At 35.0% G+C, this 23,924-nt stretch overlaps 1 protein-coding gene across 4 annotated transcripts in view; it reads right to left on the bottom strand.

Moving 5' to 3' along the window:
• Positions 1-20,143, bottom strand: part of LOC122024823 (beta-galactosidase 6-like) — a 30,636-nt gene extending 10,493 nt beyond the window's left edge. The window contains exons 1-10 of one of the 4 annotated variants that reach the window (XM_042583539.1): positions 19,593-20,143; positions 19,408-19,503; positions 19,223-19,335; positions 19,069-19,135; positions 18,904-18,996; positions 18,666-18,809; positions 18,440-18,528; positions 18,231-18,336; positions 18,025-18,112; positions 17,725-17,843 (exon numbers count right to left, since the gene is read on the bottom strand). In XM_042583539.1, the coding sequence (XP_042439473.1) occupies positions 17,725-17,843; positions 18,025-18,112; positions 18,231-18,336; positions 18,440-18,528; positions 18,666-18,809; positions 18,904-18,996; positions 19,069-19,135; positions 19,223-19,335; positions 19,408-19,503; positions 19,593-19,760 (1,083 nt within the window). In that variant the 5' untranslated portion in view covers positions 19,761-20,143. The remainder of the gene's footprint in view (positions 1-17,724; positions 17,844-18,024; positions 18,113-18,230; positions 18,337-18,439; positions 18,529-18,665; positions 18,810-18,903; positions 18,997-19,068; positions 19,136-19,222; positions 19,336-19,407; positions 19,504-19,592) is intronic. The other 3 variants (XM_042583540.1, XM_042583537.1, XM_042583536.1) reach the window with 3 other exon arrangements.
• Positions 20,144-23,924: the final 3,781 nt, after the last annotated feature.

Here is a 23,924-nt window from a genome sequence, read left to right as displayed (position 1 = left end):
AACACAATATAGTGTGGACTAACAAAGGAAGAACTAAACCGCGTCAGCCCACACAAAAACACAAAGGAACTATGGGACAAGCTCATAGAACTACACGAGGGGGCCAATGACGCAAAGATAACAAAAAGAAACTACTATTAAATAAATTATTTAACATCAAAATGCAAGAAGGAGAAAGTGACGATAAAAGACATCCTCAACGAGCTCGACACAATCGGCCATCAGATGGAGAACCGAGATCTGATAAGGTATGCTCTAAACGTCTTCCCTCGAAATGCATTGTGGGTATCCATCGTGGATGCCTACAAAATCTCGAGGAATTTATCTAAACTAAAATTAGATGAACTTTTCTGTGAATTAGAGCTACACGAACAGACTAACGCCAAACCCGAGAAAGGTATTGCTCTTATTGCAAGAACATCAAAAGAAAAATCCAGAACTAAACCAGAACCTGAAGTTGAGTTTGACCCTGACTCAGACAATGAAGAATACCTAGTGAACCTGGTAAAAAAGATGTTCACCAGGAGAAAGAAGAACTTCACCAAAAAGCACCTGCAGAAGATCAACGTCACGTGCTTTGGATGCAATAAGAAGAGACATTACAAAAACAACTGTCCAAATTTCAAAAAGAAGAAAGTCCTCGAAACAACTTGGGATGAATCATCCGCGGAGGAATCGGACGACGATAAACCGAGGCAAACCAATTACCTCGCACTGATAGCATACGGACCAGGATCAGAAAGTGAATCGGAAGACGAGTCCAAACCCGAATCGAACCACGAATCTACACTCGTTTCCAAAGGTTCCAATGAGGTACAGTCTATCTTAAACAAAAAGTTTTTTAAAATTATTACATGCTTACATAGGAAATTGACTGTATCTGAAAATCAAATAAACAAACTAAGCAAAGAAAATAAAGTACTTAATGAACAACTAAATTCAAACTCAACAAATGAGTCGATTCAACATGCAATCCCAACTCAAGTTGCACAACTTGAGGAGGACAATTCCAGATTGAAAAACGAAGTACTTGAACTAAAACAACTACTAGAAAAATTCACAACTAGATCTAAGTATCTTGATATGATACTTAGATTATAAAAAGTTGTGTATAATAAGTTCGGACTCGGATACAAGTTCAGCTCAACCAACAAAACATTTGTATCTTTAGTCAATCAACATAAAAATCAAACCAAAGTCTAGGTTCCGAAAGCGTACTTAACCACGCAAATAGAAATCAATCAATACTACGTACCTAAAACTAAATACACTATCTAAAACCAAATAAATCAACCCTAATCTCAAAAATCAAACCTTCTAAGCTAAATTCAGTGTTGTTAACCAAAGCAACAACTAAACCTAAATTAAATAAAAATAAAATTAATCTAAACTCAAACTATAACCAAGTCTATTATAATTATAAAGCAAATTGACTCAAACCTAAAATTTAAAACTCAAGTCTAATAATTCAGGGGAGGCTCCAAACTATTTGGCACCTCTAAAATCAATAACTTACCCAAGAGGGTAATTAGGACACTTACCCAAGAGGGTAATTAGGACTAGTCTAAAGAGAGACAAAAGTTTAACTTGAAAAACAGTAATGGTAAAGTTTTGATGATAGTAGGTTAGGGAAACTTTGCCTATGCATGTCTAGAAAGATATGTCTTCGACCTGGTATATTTGACTTAATGGAATTAACTGAAGTTACCTCATACGAATCCTAACTGGTTAGACCAGAGGTTTATATTAAGTTCAGTGGATAGGACTATTTGAAAAATTTCGAAGGCGTGGTTACTCTAATGATATCCAGGTGACTTACCACAACTTAGAAGTTTATCTAAATAATGTCTATTTGTTGAACCCAAAGTTAAATCCAATCCTAAAATTCAACCTAACTCATCTCACAAAATTATAAGATTCCCTGATTGAAAATATAAATCGGGTGAGATGATTAAGGATCCAAAATTAAATTAAAGTTAAAATTCAAAATAAAAATAAAAATTAAACTTAAGTTAAATTAAAATTAAAAAACTGAATTGAATCAAAATGAATTAAATTAATAATGACTTCCACCTTTTGTAGGAAACTAAGTGGATATTGGATAGTGATTATTCCAAACACATGCCTAGGGACCATACCAAATTCACTCAACTCACGTACAAAAGCTTAAGAACGGTTGTCTTTGGAAACAACAACAAACTTAAGATAATTAGAATAGGTGATATCGAACTCAAAACTGACTTTATTATTAAAAAAGTATTACTTGTTGATAATTTTAAATATAATTTGCTTAGTATCAGCCAGTTGTGTCATTCAAGATATAAAGTTAGATTTCTATCTTCTGAACGCTTAATTAAGCACATAGATAACCCTAACATAAAACTAAAAGGGTTTAAGAAGGAAAATATCTATGCAATTAACCTAATCATCTCTTCAATTAAGTGTCACTTGACACAGAAAGAAGAAACCTGGTTATGGCATAGAAGAATGTCTCACACAAACTTTAAAACCTAACAAAATTAAATAGCTTAGTTAGAGGCTTACCAAAACTATCTAACTTAGACTCAACTATCTGTAATGCTTGTCAACAAGGGAAACAAAATAAATCAACAAATCAAACTCCAACAAATTCAATACTAGAATTGTTGCACCTAGACCTATTGGACTCCCATGGAATCAAATCAATAAGTGGTGGTCTTTACTATCTAGCAATAATAGATGATTACTAAAAATTCACCTGGATAAAATTTCTAAAAAATAAAGACGAAACATTTGAAGTCTTCAGTAACTTTTGCAAACAAACTAAAAATGAAAAAGACCAAAAAATCACACGAATTAGAAGTGATAACGGAGGTGAATTTAAGAATTATAATTTCGATATATTTTGTCTAGAAAATGGCTACTATCACGAATTTTTGTGCTTAAAACACCCCAACAAAATGGAATAATTGAAAGAAAGAATAGAAGCCTACTTGAAGTCTCACGAACAATGCTAAATGAATATCAACTTCCTAAATACTTTTGGGCAGAAGTTGTTAGTACAGTCTACTATGTACAAAATAGAACTACAATAAGACTTCATTTGAACTGTACTATAATAAAATACTCAATATCAAATACTTTAAAGTGTTTGGATGCCCAACTTACATACTAAATACAAGAGAATACTTAGAAAAATTTACCTCAAAAGTAGAAAATGAAATTTTATAGGGTACTCATTAAATAATAGAGGTTACAGAATATAACAAAAATACAAAATTGAAGAAACCACAAATGTAAAGTTTGAAAAATTTACCATTAACTTAGAACAAACTCAAATTCAATCAATGATTTTATTAGAGGTGGCACTAGTCAAGGGGGACCAAGTGAAAACCTGAGTCAAGAACACGAAGAAGAACATCAACTATAAGAAAATGAACTAACTAGAACCATAATGGTTAACCCAAACCATCCGCTTGAACAAATAATTGCTGACCAAGACCAAGAGTCCAAACTAGGTCAGCCTTAAAAAACCTAAGCCAAATTGCCTTAATTTCTAACATCGAACCCAAGATAATAGAATCATTAAGTGACCCAGATTGGATCTTAGCCATGCAAGAGGAACGGGCCCAATTTGAAAGAAATGAAGTATGAGATCTAACAGTTCCATTACCATAACATAAAAAGGTAATAGAAACGAAATGGATCTTTAGAAACAAACTAAATGAAAAGGGGAAAGTTGTTAGAAACAAGGCCAGATTAGTAGCAAAAGGATTCAGCTAGATTGAGGGACTTGACTACGATGAAACCTATGCCCCTGTTGTCAGACTTGAATCAATTAAAATGTTGTTAAGCTATACGACCCATAAGGGTTTCAAATTATATCAAATGGATGTAAAGTCGGTCTTTCTCAACGGATTAATTAAAGAAGAGGTATATGTAGGTCAACTCCCAGAATTTGAGAACTTAGAACACACTAATCATGTGCTCCTAAAGCTTGGTATGAAAGGTTGACTACATACTTAATCTCAAAAAGATTCAAACAAGGTCAAGTATACCCAACTCTCTTTGTAAAAACAATTGATCAAGATTCCTGTATAGCTCAAATCTATGTAGATGATATAATATTTGAGTCAACTAACTCAAAACTTCTACAAGAATTTATAACGTTGATGGAACAAGAATTTGAAATAAGTCTAGTCGGACAATTAACATTCTTCCTAGTCTATAAATCAAACAAACAAATGAAGAAAACTATATTTATCATATACACTTGAATTACTCAAGAAATTTGGAATGAAAAACTCTAAAGATATTAAAACTCCAATGGCCACCAATGTAACCCTAGACAGTGACCCAAATAGAAAACCTATGACCTCAAATACTACAGAAATGTCATAGGAAGCCTACTATACCCAACAGGCAGTCGACCTGATATTCTATTTACAGTCAGTATGTGCACTAGATACCAAACTTATGTCAAGGAATCACAAGTGAATGTTAAAAGAATCTTTAGATACTTAAAAGGTACGTCCAACGTAGGAATGTGGTACCCTAAAATAACCAATTTTGAACTTATAGGGTACTCTGACTCAGATTATGCCGGCTGTAAACTAGATAGGAAAAGTACAAGTGGTGGTTGTTAACTACTTGGATGGTTTAGTAGAAAGCAACACCGTATTGCGCTATCTACTACTGAGGCAAAATATATGACAATAATAGAAGAATGTGTTGCACAACTACTATGGATGATGCACACCTTAAAAGACTTCAATCTAAACTTTAAAAACACAAAAGTGTTAATTAATAATATTAGCTCAATCAATTTAACAAAAAAATCCAGTGCATCATTCAAGAACTAAATACATTGGAATTATGCACCACTTTATCATAGATCATGTCACTAAAGGAGAACTCAATTATATTTAGCCCAAGTCAAACTTAGTTGACATATTTACTAAACCACTCCCTGAAAATAAATTTAGCAATTTATGTCGACAATTAGGAATGTGTTTCATAGACTATGCCAGCTATTTTCAAAATAATTTCCAAATAATTTACAAATTCTAGGGAAATTTTCTTACTTTTATTTTCTAAAAATTTTCCAATTCCATAGACTTTTAAAATTGACAATTCCATAGACTTTTATTTTCTAAGTCTTAGATTAGATCAAATCCATAGAAAGCATGTTCCTAGAACTAGGATTTGAGTATCTCACAAGTACACTAGGACTACCTTGATTGTGTATTCAAAAATTTAGAACGGAGTGAGATGCATAGGCTAATTGCCTGGACTTTAGATGTTTATATCTGTGCATCAACACAAGTCTAGGCGAGAAATATCAAATTATGTGATCAAGTTAAGTAATACATCTTAGTCAAATACTAACTGGATACATGTATTTAACTTGACTAACCAAGTGAACACTGTTATCTTCTGATAGTTAGTTAGTGCCTATTGATTAGACATTTAAGGACAATTTCTATATGACTATTTTTCTTAAAAAATATCAAGTTCAGGGGGAGAATACTTTCAAACAATTTTTTTTTTTTATTTTTTACTATTGAAAATAAAAATTGTGTTTTGTTTTGAAAACTTACAAGCATTTTTGAAAAATCTATGGTCTTTGAATGAATAATGTCAAGTTCAAGGGGAGAATAATTGAAGCATAATTTCAAAAATGTATTCTGAAACTTCCTAAAATTTTATTTTTGAAATTGAAAGCTGTGTTTGAAAACGGTTTGAAAATTGTTTTGGAAATCTTTACTTAAAGCTTTTGAAAATCTTTCTAATTTACACATTCTTGTTTAAAATTACTTTGAAAATATTTCTAAGTTAAAAATTCTTGTTTCAAAAATATTTTGTATAATTCAAAATTTATGCTTAAAATTCATGTTTTAAGGTTATTTTAAAGTATTGAAAAAGCATTTTGGGGGAAAATTATTTTTCTTGAAAAACACATAATTTTGATAGTTTTGAAAAACCAGGTCATTTTTAAAACCTGAACAATTATTTTAACAATTACTTTGAAAATATCATGGAAGCTACTTAAATTTTAAAATCTTAATAGTTATTTTGCAAAAGTTAGCTTTCAAAACTTGTTAAAAACTTTGTTAGACTTATTTTAAAATTAAGTGCATTTTATTCTCCCTCCGATAAACCTGAAAATTTTGTACTTATTTTGCTAAGGTCTTATTACTTTCCATGCTTACTTTGCAAGACTTACAACATTTTTTCTCTCTTTGTAATTTTTTTTTATGAATTTTTGAAGGTTAGGGTTTAAGTTAGAAATCCAAATATTATAAGAAGAATCAGAAAAATAACCCTAAAAATGATCAAGAGAACAAAACTAACTGTCTTACTTTAGACTTCTCTTAAATCATTTTATATATGTTTTTGCATATTTTTCCTAACTTTAACCTAGATTGTCATTTCATCAAAAAAAGGGAGATTATTGGTGTAGTTTGCACTAACGGTCTAACTCGGGTTTTGATGAATGATAAGTGAGCTAAGTTAGATGTCTTTGTGATTTAAGTACTTTACCAAGTGTGCAGGAGTTGACGGGTCTAAAGGACCTGACAGCAAGCTGAAATCTAGCTAGGTTTACGAGACCGAATAGCTGGTGCGAAGTCTAGATAGGCCAACGGGCCGACCTAATATCTAGCGGGAAATCTGGTTGGGTCTACGGGACCTGACAATCGACAAAAGTCCAGTTGGGTCTGCGAACTTGACAACTGACATGAAGACCTGGTGGGTTATGAGGCTAGTCAACCGACTACAAGTTGTTAAGTAAAGGTAAGTCACTAGAGGAGAGTGACTCGATGAGGACGCGCCTCGATTGAGGGACAACAGACGTCGGCCCAGTTGAGGTCCATTTCGGATCCCTAAACTGGGACCTTTTACTAGATCTTGGTTTCAGGGAGACAGGATCTAATTACTACTTAACATTATTGTGCTAACACTTATCTTGTAGGTTATTATTTGGTTTATTGGACTAACACGCTTTGTATGGCAAGAATAGCACAAAAGACCTCAGGTGAATAATATCCGAGGTGCCTTCTAGGAGATGGAAGGCGTCTTTGTAAGGAACTAGGGCGCTAAACACGCGAAAGCGCAGCGAAAAACATTTAGTTCCTTATCAAGAGGATTCATGCATTGGGAAGAATAAACAAGCATCCTATACTAAGTTTCATGATAGTTATATACCTTTGATGCATGTCCTTCGCAATCCCGACAGCAACCTTTCTTTGGATTCAAATCTCAGCGCGATCAAGTGTCCGCGCCTCTACAGTATCCACACGAACATGTTCTGTTCGTCTCATGAACTCTCGATCTGGAGAAGAACCAACTTTGTGGTGCTAGCCACACAAGGTGATTCGGCCATGAGGAAGGATCAGCCAAGAGGAAGAAGAGGAGGAAGGAGAAGAAGATAAAAAATGAACTTTCTTACAATTAATGACTAAAATTCCTCCTTTTGTACTCCCATGGAATACCAAAAGTCCATTTGGCTCTTGATCTCCCTTTTACCTCTTGATCTTCTTCATGAATTGACTCTTAGTCATCTGTTATGAAGAGTCTTTTGGTCAAGTCAAATTGACCTTTCCTTTTCCCTTTTGGTCAAGTCAAAATTGACCTTTCCTCTTCCTTGATAAATTCAAGTTCACCCAATGAGTCTAACTCATTAAACCATATCAATCCCAATTGACTCCATGGACATCAATCCAAATTGACTCAATGAATCTAATTCACATTAGACTCAATCCAGTAATTGGATCTAATTAAGTCTAACTCAATGAGTCTAATTCGGATTAAACTTCTCTTTGTTTTCCTCTTAATAGGTTAGATTATTATATTGGATTAACCATTAACCTAATAACTCAATAAGCCTAATCATCTCATAATTGGCTCTTAAGGATATTACTAACAATCTCCCATTAGCACTAATGTCAATCATTACAAGGATGACATCAACACTTTAGATTAACCCATTAATCTTAAGATCTTCAGTATTTTAGTCAAACTAAAATATCCATCTCCAAACCAACATGTTCTTTGTGTGTGACCCAATAGACTCTCGTAACGTTGACAATGTATCCAAATCAACATTTTAGATACATAAACAATGGGTGGCATCTATCAATGCATCATTGCTACCCAAGTGACGAGAAAGTCAAGATCCGACCTAACCTGTCCGTAGCTATTATCTTGTATGATTCAGTCCCTCTATCCTTGATATCTAGATCGATCAATGAGGCATAGACCATGTCATCCTCTTATCAATCTTTGTGTTTCTTGATCTTCAAGTAGATACACTCAAAATAAATAAATTCAATATCTCATATTGACTCATTTGAGCATGGTCATGCATTCTTGTGTCCTACTAATCAAGGGCCCACAGATATCACTTCCGTTATATGGAAGGGATAGATCTTATCTACATCACTCACATCCCTCAATAACTCATTGCATACCCAGTGATCGACTTTATAGCCCACCTTGTTACAGGCGACGTTTGACGATATCAAAGTACACAACTCCTTATGTAGAGAACCGTAGTGACTTCAGGTCTAAGGACTATTCATACCAATAGTGAGAATATTTATGACACTCATATAACGATCCATGAAACATTCTCATGGCGGTCAATTCAGTACATATTCTCTAATATATAACCATGTGTCAACCTCATATCTCATGTCCATGACTTGTGAGATTAAGTCATCCGTTAACCTACATGCTAGTCTCAGGGCATTAATATTGTCCTTGTATATTAATGTTTGATTAGGAATAATTAAGAGTAGCGTTCTATATATCTATAATACCCACTATGAATTCAGCCAATTGATTTGTTTTAACTTGAAACTTTGATTTGTTATGCTAAAGCCAAGGTCAAGATGGATAGAGGTCAAATTGGATGATATACATTTGATGTATACATATTAATATGTTAACAACCCGATGTTTATGTGAATATTCAATGATTGATAACATAATGTGATAGTTATGTATATGCAATACATAATTGGTATATGTAATACCTACTACTATAACCAAGAATGATTTGTTAGCCAAAGTAAGGTTGTTTTTATCTATAGTGGATATCAAACCACTTGGAGAAAACCTATGATCTTCTGAATTCAAAGTAAGGGCTTTTGAATTCAATCAGTGGGAATCCATATACATGTGTAAATGGTTTACATTTCTGTTATAAATCATATCTCTCATATTTGCTTGATTGTGTATTTCTAGTTTATTAGAATAAGCATGTTTTCTTTGAATTTGCGCTCAACTTTGTAAACAACCAAATTGACAAGGCCGAACTTCTTGGATTGGCTGCACAACTTGAGAATTGTTCTCAAGACCAAAAAGGAAGAACTGGCTCTAAAGGATCCATGTTACCTTACCATTATTGTAAGATGGAACATTAGAGAAAACATGGCAAGATTTATCTTGAGTCCATAAAGAAGATAAAGACATTTGATGCCCTATCTCCTTCAAATATCTTCGAGATTGAATACTATTTCTTTAAACACTTGATTATTGGATACCAGGTGTACCTTAGATATATGTAATGACATAAGTGGGCTAAAAGAATAGTAGACGATAAGTAAGAAACGTATGTCCGAATTACACAAGTGTAATATTCTAGAATCATTTGAATTTGATTCATATAATACATATGCTTCATACTTAAAAGGCAAGATGACTAAGTTACCTTTTATAGGAAAATGTAAACGAAAGAATGACACATTGGCCCTTATACATACTGATGTATGTGGCCCATGTCAACTCATGAACTAGGAGGTTATAGCTACTTCACCACCTTCATCAATGATCACTCACGATTTAGGTATGAGTATTTATTGAAGTACAAATTTGAGGCCTTTGAAAGGTTCAAAGAATTCAGAAATAAAGTATAGAAACATTTTGACAAAGGTATTAAATTACTTTGACCTAATGAATACTTAAGTCAAGAGTTTCAAGATTATCTCAAAAACAATGGAATGTTATTTAAATGGACTCCGCCTCACACGCCACATCACAATGATGTGTAAGAAAGACCAAACATTGTTGAACATGGTTAGGCTAATGATGAATCATGCAAGTCTTTCAAAAGTTTTTTGGGGTTACACAGTCAAGACAGTTGTTTACTTGTTAAATAGAGTCCTGACTTAGGCAATCTCTATTACTCCATTTGAAATGGACTAGTACATGCCCTCATTTATCTTATTTAAAGATATGGGGTTTTCCTTGTTATTTAAAGAGGACTATATCAGATAAGTTGGATGTTAAATCTGATAAGTGTCTATTTATTGACTACCCTAAGAAAATTAGGGGTTACCAATTTTATCATCCCTTGGAATAAAATATGTTCGTTTCAAGGCATGCTATATTTCTAAAAAAAGAATCTCTCTTATAGTAAAACAATGGGAGTAAGGTTGAACTAATAGTAGTTCAAGTGACTCCAATAGACATAGAGATGCCTATTCAAGAACCACAGCTGATTACTCATTGGGATGAGGTAACAGTCAAACCTGTTGATACACCACCTCTTCGTAGATCTAGTAGGATACGTCTAATTCTCGAGAGAATCGAGAGATGTTATTTATTGAGGATGATGAACCTACTGATTCTGAAGAAGTTCAGAATAGTTCAAAAAGGGTCTTATGGTTTGAAAACCATGAAATCGGAAATGTATTCTATGTTTAAAAACCAAATTTCGAACTTAGTGAATCCACCCGAAGGTATAGTACCTATTGGGTGCAAGTAGATTTTCAAGAAGAAAATCGCCATGGATGAGAGTTTGATTTCTCACAAGATCCAAACGAACCAGTGTATATGAAGGTTAATGAGAGTTTAATCAAGTTCCTTGTGTTATATGTTGACAACACATTACTTAAAGGAAACGAAGTGCCTATTTTAAAGTCAGTTAAAGTTTTGTTATCCAAAACATTCTCCATGAAAGACATAAGAGAAACAACCTATATCCTTGAGATTAAGATCTATATAGATAGATCAGATAGGTTGCTTAGTCTTTCACACTCTACATACATCTATAAAGTACTAAAATGGTTTAGCAAGGAAAAATTCAAGAAAAGTTGTCTTCCCATGTGACAAAGGATTTGCCTTTCGAAGTCTATGTGCCCGAGCACACAAGACAAAAGGATTCACATGATTTAGATCCCATATGCGGCAGCTATAGGATCAACCATGTATGCTATGTTATGTATGTGGCCCGGTATATCGTACGTTCTGAGTGTCACGAGCAGATATCAATCAAATCTAGGCATAGATTGTTGGATGGATGTCAAGGCAATCCTTAAGCACAAAGGATTTGTTCATGATTATAGAGGGCGTGATATGATTATACATGAGTTTACTGGTACCAAATTCCAGATGGACAAGGTTGATTCCAGGTCCCAGTCTAGACACATATTCACCTTAAAATAGAAGCACAATTAGTTGGAAAGGTTCCAAGTAAGAAACTGTTACATATTCTACCACTGAGGTAGAATACATTATAGTTTTTGAAACAACAATGAAATTGGTTTATATTGTGAAGTTCGTTACTGAACTTGGATAAAGTTCCAGTACCAGTTTACTGCAACAACAATGAGGTCATTGACCAGGCTAAAGAAATCAGGTCTCATCAACGATCTAAACATGTGATTCGTCGTTATTATTTGATCAGACAGTTCATAAGGAGGAATGAAATACAAATCAAGAAAAATTCCAACCGAAAGGAACCTAGCGGATCCTTTGAAGAAACCTCTAACTCAAAACTAGTTTGAGAGTTATGTAGAGGCTTGTGGTATTGGATATTGTAGCGATTGGCATTAGGCCAAGTGGGAGTATGTTATATTTGAAAGGTGTCCTAAAGCAATCGCCATAGATATTTTATCATTTATTGGATAAATGAAATTCACTATTTGAGTGTGCATTCCCTATGTGTATGATTAGATCTTAAACTCATTTACAGAATATTCGCAATATGATTCATAGCATAAGAGAACTTGTAATTGGATCACAACTAGTGAACATTTCTACTTGTATAATTGTAAATGTATTGAAATAATCCCTAGTTGTTGAATTGATGAGTTCGGATATCATCAATTCTGTGAGACTAGCACAGGTTATACTCCTTGATCCAACCAAGCAACACTTACTCACTAGTTAGAGATATTATGATGTCAAGAGTTAAATGTGGATGCTAGTTATGATAACTAGTTTATTAGAGTGACTGGCTTCATATGGTTCTCTGCATATATGGATATGCCTATAAAGTTCTTACTGCAGCTCGAGTATAAGTTTCCTTCAATTTGAGGTATTCAAGTCACCTTAGTCATAGAGATTTATACTTTGACATCTTAAGCAAAGTGTCTCCTTGGAGATGTGGACCAAAGATGATTGGATATAAGTCAAAATGTCCGAAGGTATTTGGATAGCCAAAAAAGATTCACTACTCCTTACAAGAAATTGTATACTCTATGACCATTTGTCAGGATTATTATTAAAAAGTCTTTGGCCAAAATATCACATGTCAAGAATACGAAACTCTTGGACACATGTATGAGTAATTTGAATCTACAGGGCGAGGAAGTATTACTTAGCTTGATGTAGTCAGCCTAGTAGGGACTAACACATAAATCATGCCATGAACCAAGTAGGTATAAAACGAGTAAAAGGAACGAGACAAGACTTACTATAGTTGCTGAAAGGTTTAGAAGTGATTCTGGAATCAACCGTTTGATTTTCTAGCCAATTGGGGATCATGATGCACTACTAGATGTCACTCATGATTGATCCATAATTAATGGTTAATTATGGACGGCTAACATAACCGAGAACCTATAAGGTCACACGCACTATGAGTTTATCCGAATGACTTAAAATGAGTTTGAAAATTGAATTCTCAGATCGAGAGAGATTGAGTTTGGTTGGACCAAATGAAGGGCAAATATAGAAAAAAGATTAGCGTAACGGAAGCATGGTTGGGCCACGTCTTTTGAAGACAGGTTAGGTACTCTTTAGTTTAATTAATGAACTAAATTGGTTTGGTTCGTTAAGTAAAAGAGATTTGGTTATTGAACCAAGTGGTTTGGTTTTGAACTAAACTTAAGGCTAATGGTATGGATTGCAAGTTAATGGATATGAGTTTGGATTTGATCCACACCCAATAGGAGTTTTATATAAAATATGGATGGAATAAGGAAATAAATTTAATTTGGAATTAAATTTATTTTTAGAATTAAATTAATTTTAAATTAATTTTTCTTTTTATTTTCTTTTATTCCTTTTCCTTTGCTTTTTAAAATCTCTTTTCGTCTTCTCCTTTACAAGACGTGCACGAAAATCGAGAATCCCTAATCTTTTCTTTCCTCCACCGCCGACCACGTTTGGCTTCTCGTCCCCTGCTGCTGACCACAAGAGGTTGCTGACTCTTGCTTTGCCGATTACACCATCGCCCGTCGGTGGTCCTACCTTGGCATCAGCGAGGTCCGGCCAAAACTGGAGAAGGTGAGAGAGGGGAGCAATGCCCTCTCTGCTCGCACGCGCCGCTGTCGCCAAACATCATGAACGCTGGTTGTCTGTCGGCGCAAGGCCCTGCCACCGGCCACAACACCAACAGTAGCCTCCAACAGCGCCAGACAACAAGCACAAGGAGAGTCCTCCCTGCGCCGGACAGCAAGCACAAAACTCGAGCCCAAGTCAGAATTCGAACAAGGCAAGTTAAAGGTAATTGACTAAGGTAATTTGAATTTATTTATTGAGAAAAAATTGTATGTTGAAAATTTCTTGTCTAATTTGCTTAGCATGAATAAGTTGTGTGATACTAGCTATAAAATAAAATGTCTTTAAACTAAGTACATTGAAGAACCAAACTTGACCATATTAGGAGTTAAGAAAAATGATATACACATACTTAACCTAGCTTATGCTTCATACAAATGTCTTACGGCACAACAAGAGGATACTTTTGGACAAAATAAGAAATTAAGTTATAATCGACTAGACATAATTCGTATTGGATCCCCAAATATCATGTTCATTATATGGATTCAACTTATATTAACTCTAGCTACGTAAAAGAAGATAGAAATTTCTGGACGAAAAGAAATAAGCTAACTTTGAGTTTCACTCAGACTAAGATTTAGGTCTTGTTAGGTTTAGCTAGTTTGACTTAGCTTTAGATGTTGATTTATTTTGAATTTAAAGTTAAACTTAACTTTAGATGTTGATACTTAGCTTATTTGTCAAGATACATGATTACATACTTTATTTTGACTTGAACTCGTTTGATTTCAAAGCCACTTACCTACTTGATTTTACTTAATCTCATTACTTACATAAGAATGCATTTAAGGGCAGCCCAGTGCACAAAGCTCCCGCTATGCGGGGTCCCAGAGAAGGATTGTATGCAACCTTACTCTACTTTTTGCAAGAGGCTGTTTTCAGGATTCGAACCCGTGACCTTTTGGTCACAAAGCAACAACTTTACCGTTGCGCCAAGGCTCCCCTTCTTACATAAGAATTCATTTAAAAGATTTAAATTACTCACTTAAAAGCTTGCTTAATTATTCACTTATTCAAGGTCATTTAACACTCACATATCAACACTTATATTACTTGTCGACTTGCTTTATAATAATGCTTAAGTGTTTACTCATCTAATACTTGTGCAAATTGAATTGATACTCATGTTTATGCTTACAAATATTGTATGGTGATTATGACTATTAAGCTTACTTGATTAAATCTTGTCATGTTTTAACTTAGTGATTACTTCAAATTCATATGTTTCTTAGATCTTAAATTACGTATATCTACATGACCATTTGAAAGCCTATGAATCATTCAAGTCATGTTAAGTTAATTATCATTTAAAACCTAAGTTATTAAGTCTTGCCTTGTTATAAGTCTAATGTTTACATGCTTGATTAATTCTTAGACTTGACTTATATGATCTTGCATTGACGTGTAGTGACTTTTAGTTAACTATTTTTAACCTTTATATTGACTTGGAGAATGTTTTCAATGTTACTTATGTTGACTACTATATTTGCAAGTCCTACTTGATTACTAAATATCTTTAGTCCACTAATTTTCAATTCTACTTGATTAAGACTTCATGTGATTTCAAAATTGTTAAGCTTACTTGACTAAAATTCAAGTTTATTAATTCATCACCTATCTAATGTCATTGAAGCTTATTTGCTTAAAAATCATGTCATGGACCTTATCTGCTTTCATTGAAGCTTATTTTCTTAAAGATAGTTTAACTAACTATTCAAAATGCTTCTAAACTTATGCACTCTTGTTCATTACTTTAAGCATTTACTAGTTAAACATACCTGTATATTTGACCTAGTAGTTAACTTTATGCTTAATGGTTGACCAACTTGACTATGATCCTTTTGACTTGGTTGACCCACCCTTGTGGTCTTGTATATTGACTTGGAGTCTAACTTTGACTTGTGCTTTGACTTGACTTAAAAGTCTATACTTGGCATGCATTCATTACTTAAAGTCTGATCTTTATATACTTGAGTTATTGGTTTGACTTGATTATTGAGTTGCGTTTTACTTCTTGTTTTTAACTTAATTTTACTTGGAAATTATTTTGACTAGTATCAGACAGCTCGTTGTAGTTATTAAGGAGACTACGTCAGTCTAAACAAATTGAAATGACCTACTCCACAACAACAACAACAACAACAATAACAATAACAATAACAATAACAATAACAATAACAATAACAATAACAATAACAATAACAATAACAATAACAATAACAATAACAACAATCAACCCTTATTCCACTGGGAAATTATTTTGAATATGGTCTAATTTATACATCATCCTCTGTTATTTATTGCTTATTTGCATGTTAACCCATATTTAATATATGAAAAAGGGGAGAAAAGTAAAGGGTTAAAAATAAAATTGTGAAAGTGAAGGATTAAAAATAAAATTGTCTTAAACTTTAAATTCTAAATTCCTTAGGAGTTATTTATTCACTTATTTCAATTATTCATGTATGATTACACTAACTCTATCTTTCTGTATACATTGAATATTCCAAATTATTTTTGTTATTGATTACTAACTTTAATTTAATTTTCATATTATCAAAAAGGGAAAGATTATTGGTATTGGGCGCATAATATGTAACCCAAGGTTTTGATATATGACTAAAATTAAAGTTAAGTTAGTTGTGATCTAACTTGTATCAAGTTCAGAATACTTGACAGGAATTAAAGTCATGGTTGTAAACTAGGCAGTGACTAAGTCCTAGTAGATCTAGGCATCTAAAGTCCTGGTTGAAAATCAGACATGAGCAAGTCTTGGTTAGAGACCAGATAAAATTCCTAGCCAAAGGCTAGGTAAAACAAGTCCAAGTGATTAACGCTTCGCAAACAAAATTCCTAGCGGGGAACTAGATGAATCAAGTCTAAGTAATCACGATTTGGCAGACAAATTCTTAATTGGAGGCTAGGTGAATCAAGTTCAAGTGATTAAAGCTTGGAAGACAAATTCCTAGCTAAAGGCTAGATGAATCAAGTTCAAGTGTATGGAATCAGCTGGAGGTTGATTCCTTGGCAAAAAGTCTAAGTGTGTGGAATTAGCTAGGAGTTGATTGCTTAGCACAAGTCAAGTATATGGAATCATCTAGAAGTTGATTGCTTGGCAAACCAAACTAGACAGATCAAATCTAGTCAAGTAAATGTAAGTAACTTTATATTCTATATTATACTCATTACATGTAACATGTTCGATGGTTTCAAGCAACTAGGTGGAGTCCAGGAGCAACTGGTTGGTGTTAACTCTTAATAAAGGGATTTCAAAGGGTCCAAGTGATCGTATGATTCGGGTGACTGAAGTTTACGGCCAGGCAACCAAGAAGTTGAAGTTATCGGCAACCGAACTAGTTGGCTCAAGATGAGATTTGACCCTTCTACAAGCGATCAGGAAACTAAAGTTAACGTATCTACCGGATAGAAGTTGTAGCCACATCAGCACCTACACAGGTGACCAGGAGGCTCCCAATCGACTGGGAGAGACTATATAAGAAGTTTCGAGGTAGAGTTTCAAGACATCCAATCTACAAACAATTCACTCTTGCTCTTGTGCTTTGAGTGATCTTTCACCATCTGTGCTGCGACTTGCGCTTCATTTCCTTTCGACCTTAATTTGTTTTATTGTGCTTAACTTTTAGATTCTTCTTTTTTTCAAGGTTTCTCCATCTAGGAGAAATTAGAAATAAGAATAAATTTTTAAAACGGTTGAATATATATTTTTCTAGCTTGGTTGATCAGTTTGCATGCTTAAACTATTAGATATTATTTTTATCTTTGTCTTACTTGATTGGATCAAGTTAAGTTAATTTGTTATTTTTACTGTGCTAACTCTGATTAATTTAGTTACTACCTGCTCATTTGTTTAAAAAAAAATCTTAACGCTATTAACCCAACGTCGATTCGATCCTTCATTAATTTAGTTAGAAAAACAGTAAGACATCATTTTACATTCTTTTCCTGTATTACACCACGATAGGATTTGTTCAGCCTTCTTAACTAAGCTCTATTAAACTAAAAACTTTTGTTTCATATGTTTCTTAACATGATTTTGAATCTCAACCTAAGCAAGAAAAAAAATCTTTGATGGCAACAAGTTGAGAGCAAGAACAAACAAAGTAAATGGTATTAAATACAGGATGTTGGATAATATGCATAATTGCTTACCTCTAAGTTTGGACCAAGAGAAGTGTATGTTGGATCAGTTGCAATCAATGCTTTTTCACAAAGCTTAATCGCTTTATGTAAATCTCTAAGGTGACCCCACTTAGGTTGCCTAACAATTCCTGAGAGGTGTATCAAAAGAATTATTATCAAATTGTGTAACATGACAAAGATATTTAATTTCAGTGGTTAATAAGTGCTAATTCCAGGATGGACAATAGTTGGAAATGGTCACAAAATTACCAAGAGTTTTACAATTAGTGTTAATGACAATAAACTATCTAGACCAAACCATAAGCTCACCATACTCATCAATAGGAGCATCATAATCATAGCTTGTAGAAATAAATGGTCCCCCTGAAGAACGGCCAAAATTGGTTCCTCCGTGGTACTAGCAAAGTCAAGATCCACCATGTTACTCTTGTTTTATTCAAGAGTTGTGAAAATTATAGAATGCAATTATTTAACAAGTGGAAAAGTTAAAATCAGTTTATGTATAGGTTATATACCATGTAGTAGTTTTGGAAGGTACCACCACGTTGGAAGAATCTAGCTACAGAAAATGCAAGATCTTCAACAGGTCTATATGGCACTCTACCACCGAAGTCAAGAAACCTGCCATCCCACAGTAAAGCGACAATGAAAGCAAACATATAAAACATGGTTGTGGCATTGAACAATATACAGTTGAGCGTAAAATGGAGTCCAAATGCTTCACCATCCACTCCAATTCTCTGTCCAAATTTTTGGTTTCTGATTTGAGTTTGGAGTAAACTGATCACAGTAAAATCCATTGCAAGTGTTGATCTATACAACAGATAATGCAAGTCGGTAACATCTTCAATAGAAAACTTGAAAGTATGGCTGAATATGGCGAAGGAGTGTAGATGAAATATCAGTATAAAGAAAAATTAAGAAAACACAAGCCCAAGCATGAAACTCACAATTGGATCAGGGGCATCAGATTGTTGGCACATCACCCATGGTACACCAGTGTCTAGAGAGGTAGCCATTGATGCTGACCAATTGATATATGTTTTAGCTGCAGGACCATAATGTTCGTCGACGTTTCCGTATTCATTTTCAATCTACCATCAAAAAGAGAACCAAATCAGCTACAATGATCAACCATACCTGTTCCAGAAATGAAACCTGCATTCGTTTCACTTTCTAAATATTTACCTGGGATAAAATGATGGGTCCGCCTTGTGATGCATACAATTTTTCCTGCTTCATCATATCGACGATCTTCGCTGTGAACCGCTGCATCTCTCTCTGCAGTCATGATTTAGAAATTATGAACTATACACACTAGAATTTTGGAATTTGATGGGGAGACAAGTAAACCTTGAAGGGCTCATTGTCGGTCCTAAACTTAATTCCAGGGATGAAATGCAACCAAACTGGAAATCCCCTGCATCAAATGAACAACTAAATAAAATCCCCAGGCCTAATAAATTGGCACTAAAAGAGAAAATCAAGAACCCAAATTTTAATTTACCCATAATTCCATTCAGCGCAGACGTAAGGGCCTATCCGAAGGTGAACGTAGAGGCCGGCCGACGCTACTGTCTTCACAAACCTCACCAAATCCTTCCTCCCCTCGAAATCATACTGTGACGAAGGCCAAAACAAATAATTTTATCAACATACATTTGGTAGGAAGAGTGAGAGGCAAGATTTGACTTGGCCCTGGACGGGTTCATGGAGATTCCAGAAGACGTAGGTCTCAATGACGTCGAGCCCGCCGTCCTTGGACTTGTCGATGAGGTCAGGCCACATCTGCGGTATTCATTCCGGAGAGGCATCGCAATAGACTATTATTTACTAGTGAAAGTGTGAAAAACAGAGGGCGGGGAGGTGGGAGAGACCTCAGGAGTGCTGCGAGGGTAGTGAATGGAACCGGAGATGAGCACTCTCCGACTGCCATCCACGACCAGAGCCCTGTGATCGTACGACACATTGGCTGCGGCACAGAGCTGAAGGTCGCAGCAAAGCAACAGCAACAACAGGAATTGTAGAAGCGGTGGTGGTGCCATCTTCTCCCTCCCTAACTCCCTCCCTCCATCCAGCTGCGACGAGAGATCGAAGGGTATTTGTTTGTGGTTAACAGGAAGATGCGTACGTAATGTAGTAAGTTGGGAGGGGAAGCAACGCAGTCAGCTTTTGTCTGCTTCTTCTTTCCTGGTAGCTACTTTTATTTCTAAGGATGGAGTGGTTGCTATTTGTGGTAGAAGAAAGAAGAGTCGCAGCTGGGGTGAGTCATCCATGAAAAATACAGGAGAACGCAGGATGCGTGAACGAGGGCTGGAAGGAAGGACGTACGATAGGTGGCATTCACACCGGATATTGTTATTGCTATTGCTATTCACTCTGAAGTCTGAACCTCGCCATCGCCACCGCCACCGAACCCGAACCCAATCATCCAACCAATACGTAACGCCATTGAATTGAATTGTTCGCTGTCCCTATGTTCTGTCGGCAATTAATGCGATGCGGACAAGAAAAGATTCCAAATCTAAGTAGATGACGTCGACGTGTAGTCGGAGTTGATGCATCCACTCTTTCACAGACACGGATAAACATAGCGCGATGGAAGGATTTGGAGACGTTGCCAATCAATTTCTATAATGATCGTTTCAATTTGTCACTTACTGCCTCGTTGTGTCAAATGAACTGTCACGTGTGGTCCATGTCGTTTCAAAATTAATTTTTTATTCTCGATCTCCTAACCATTTTTTCTTCGTTTTTCCTCCATTAAACTTTTCTATTTTCGTTTTCCTACCAACACTAATAAATATGATGCTGGTTTTAAAAATTAATATCACAATTTAATTATATTAACACGGTAGTAGTATTAATTTCTAAAAATTAACACTATATAGTATTAATTTCTAAAAATCAACTTCACTTTAAAAATAATAAAAAAAAGAAGATATATTTGAACTCTAAAGAACGATAAAATCCAGAAGAATTAAAATGAGTCTAATTGAAACTCTCTAGATCTATCAATGAATTTTGATCAAAATTCATTAATGGACTTAGAGAATTTGAATTTTGTTACAAGATTATTGTTGTAAATATCCTCGGATCAAAATTGATCAGTTTGACTAAATTAGAATGTATTCGAGCTTGAGTTTCGATATTTGAATAATATATTTGGAAAGCATTTGTAAGAGGTCAAGTAGGTCAAGGTTAATCGATAAATCATGAAAGACCGTATACTTGACTGTAAAGTTCTAACTGGAAATTAAGTAAGACAAAGTCCAAGTGGGTTAAAGAGAATCATGCGTTGGTAAAGAAAAGTACTAACTACGGTTAGGTAAGAGAAAGTCTAAGTGAGTTAAAGATGACGACACATTGGCAAAAGAAAATCCTAACTGCGCTTAGACAAAGGAAAGTCCAAGTAGGTCAAAGAGGACTACACGTTAACAAAGGAAAATCTTAACTACAGTTAGACAAAGAAAAGTCTAAGTAGGTCAAGGAGGACTGTACGTTGGTAATAGAAAAGCCCTAACTACGATTGGACAAGAGAAAACTCCAAGTATATCAAAGAGGACCTCACTGGATGATCTAAAGTCTAATGAGAAATTTGGCAAGAGGTGGAAAGTTCCAACAAGTCACAGTTGACCATATATTAGGAGATGAAATCTTAGACTTGGATTAGGTAAGTTAGGGTTGGGGCAATCAAATGGGTAATCGATTACCCAAGTTCAATCAATCAATGGATTGATTGGGAGTGCATTCGCATAGAGGCATGGGTAATCGATTAGCCCAAAGTTCATTCAATTAGGTAATCAATTGAGAGCTTAAATCGCGAGCATAGAGAGGTGCTGAATCGATTGTCCAATAGATTCAACACTCTCCAATCGATTAAGCAATTGATTGGGAGGAGTTTTTCATGAAGAACATTAAGCCACTCGATCGATTGGGCAATTGATCCAAAGCATCCTCAATCGATTGACTAATCGATTGAGGGGAGTTTTTTGTCACGCATTGTGGGCTTCGTAATCAATCAAGTGATCGATTAAAGCCTCTTAATTGATTAGGTAATCAATTGGGAGAAGAAAGAGTCATTAAGAGGTTTGAACAGCTTAATGTGCTTGGATCTAACGTGATAATCGATTGAGGATAAGGTCAATCGATTGGGAACCCTAATCCGTGGGATATAAAGGCATTCGAAGATTCAAATGAGGTCATCTTCTTGTCTATTTATCACTGTCAGTTTTTGAAACTCCTTGTAGACAAGTATTGTTAAAACAGCCCGTACACCTTTACTCAAGGCCTTCCCATCAAATACGCTAAAATCATGCATCAAAAGGAAGACATTCTATTTGTTTCTAATTATTTCATATGGACCTCAAAACTCATCATGTCTCTTTAAAATGGAAAATCCATAAAACTCTCTAGACAGCTCAAAGTTTCCAACTCATACTACTGAACGATCAAATCTAAAAAAAAAAAAAAAATAGTGTCATGCATTGCTCCTCAGCTACTCCCACCTCCGCATCCCCCTTCACAACTTGGGTATTGGGTACTAATCTCCTTACCTGCATTTCCTAAATTGAGTTCGCAACCCAGCAAGCAAGTATATTTCCTGTATCGATACAAACTGGTGCAATAAAATAAAGTAACATTCAGAGTCAATAATTATAAGACGTGAACACATGAAGATATCCAGTACTGTGGACTTAAACATGGTGGAGCATGCTTGCTGGAAAGGAAAATTCTCCAATATATATAAGACATGGAAACTTAACTATCATTACAGACCATGCATACATGAATATATCAAGTACTGTTAACTTAAGCATAATATAGCATACTCGCTGGACAAAAAAGAAATTCTCCAATATACTTACTAAAGTAAGCATGAAACAATAGTGGCAACTTTTTACATGTATTAAGCTCATACTTTCAGTCTTTATTTATGTCCAGTTGTGAGGTACCTCTTTGGAAAATAAAAAGAATACATTTAATCATATCCATTCTACATATCCTTATCATTCATATTTGGAAGGGTCCTCCCCAGAGCTCATCCCAATGCACTCATTCCATATTGTCACCACTCATGCCCATGTTCATTTAGTTAGTTATATCGAGAAACTCTATTTAATCATGTCTAAACACGCAAGTAATCATGCAACACTTTTCTACTGTCATTCATTGGTTGATCTATTTAGTGTTGCTAACAGTACTCATACACTATAGGTATCATTAAGTAACTATGAAAGGCAATTATTAAAACCATGCAAATTCCAATCCCAGGAAATGAATCACTATTCGATCGCAAAACCATTCTAGATCCTCTCTATCTGCATCTACTGTCAAACAAAACAAAGCAGAATCATATAGCATAAATACAAACATCACAACCAAAAACGTGAACAAAACAGAACCTCATCTAATGCTCACTTCCAACTCCCTCAACAAGGCTTGTGTCTTTACTAATGCAGAAATTCAAATGCAGCAAATCTTAACAATGAAAAAAAAAAAGAATGAAAACTGAACAGGACCAAATTATGCATCAAAACCCAAGTTCAGAACTCACAGAGACCCCCCTCTCAAATGCAACAAACCCATACCTGTATCTAGCAGTAAATAAAAAACATATGCAAGGAAGCCATTAGCTATTCAAAAACCTATTTGCATATCAACACCAAGAACCAGAACTCATCAAGACTCACTCAAAGACAACAATCCAGCAGCAGACAATGTGAGAAATCAGGAATTAAAATCGCCGCCAACTAAGTTCATCGGAAACAACAAGGAAGCAAGGAAACCCATCGGAAAACAAAGGAAACAACAAGAAGCAAAACATCCACATCTTCGAAACCCTAACCGTAATCACATAGCCCTGGACAAAATGGAAATCAACACCCCAAACCTTACTGCTAGCCTACCGAAAACGCCGGTCCGTATCTATAAAGGAATTACTTGCCTTTCCCTTTTCTTGTTGCTGTTGTCGGGTGCACACGAGGAAGCAGCCGGCTGGCTCCGGGCTGCTTCAGCAGGGGGCAGTGTTGAATCGCTGGCGACGAGGTGGTGGGCCGTCAAAAGGGGAAGTGGCAGAGGGAAGAATCGGGCAAGGGGCGGGCGACGAAGCAATTAAAGAGTTAGGGTTTACTATTAAACTTTAGGTTTATATATCCATAACTTAATTGGATGTTCAAACATATTTTCATCGACTTAACGTATCTATT

Source organism: Zingiber officinale, chromosome 9B (assembly GCF_018446385.1).
Source record: "Zingiber officinale cultivar Zhangliang chromosome 9B, Zo_v1.1, whole genome shotgun sequence".
NCBI classification, from domain to species: Eukaryota; Viridiplantae; Streptophyta; class Magnoliopsida; order Zingiberales; family Zingiberaceae; genus Zingiber; species Zingiber officinale.
Note: the sequence above shows the minus strand (reverse complement) of the source record. Positions and strands in the feature narration are given on the sequence as shown.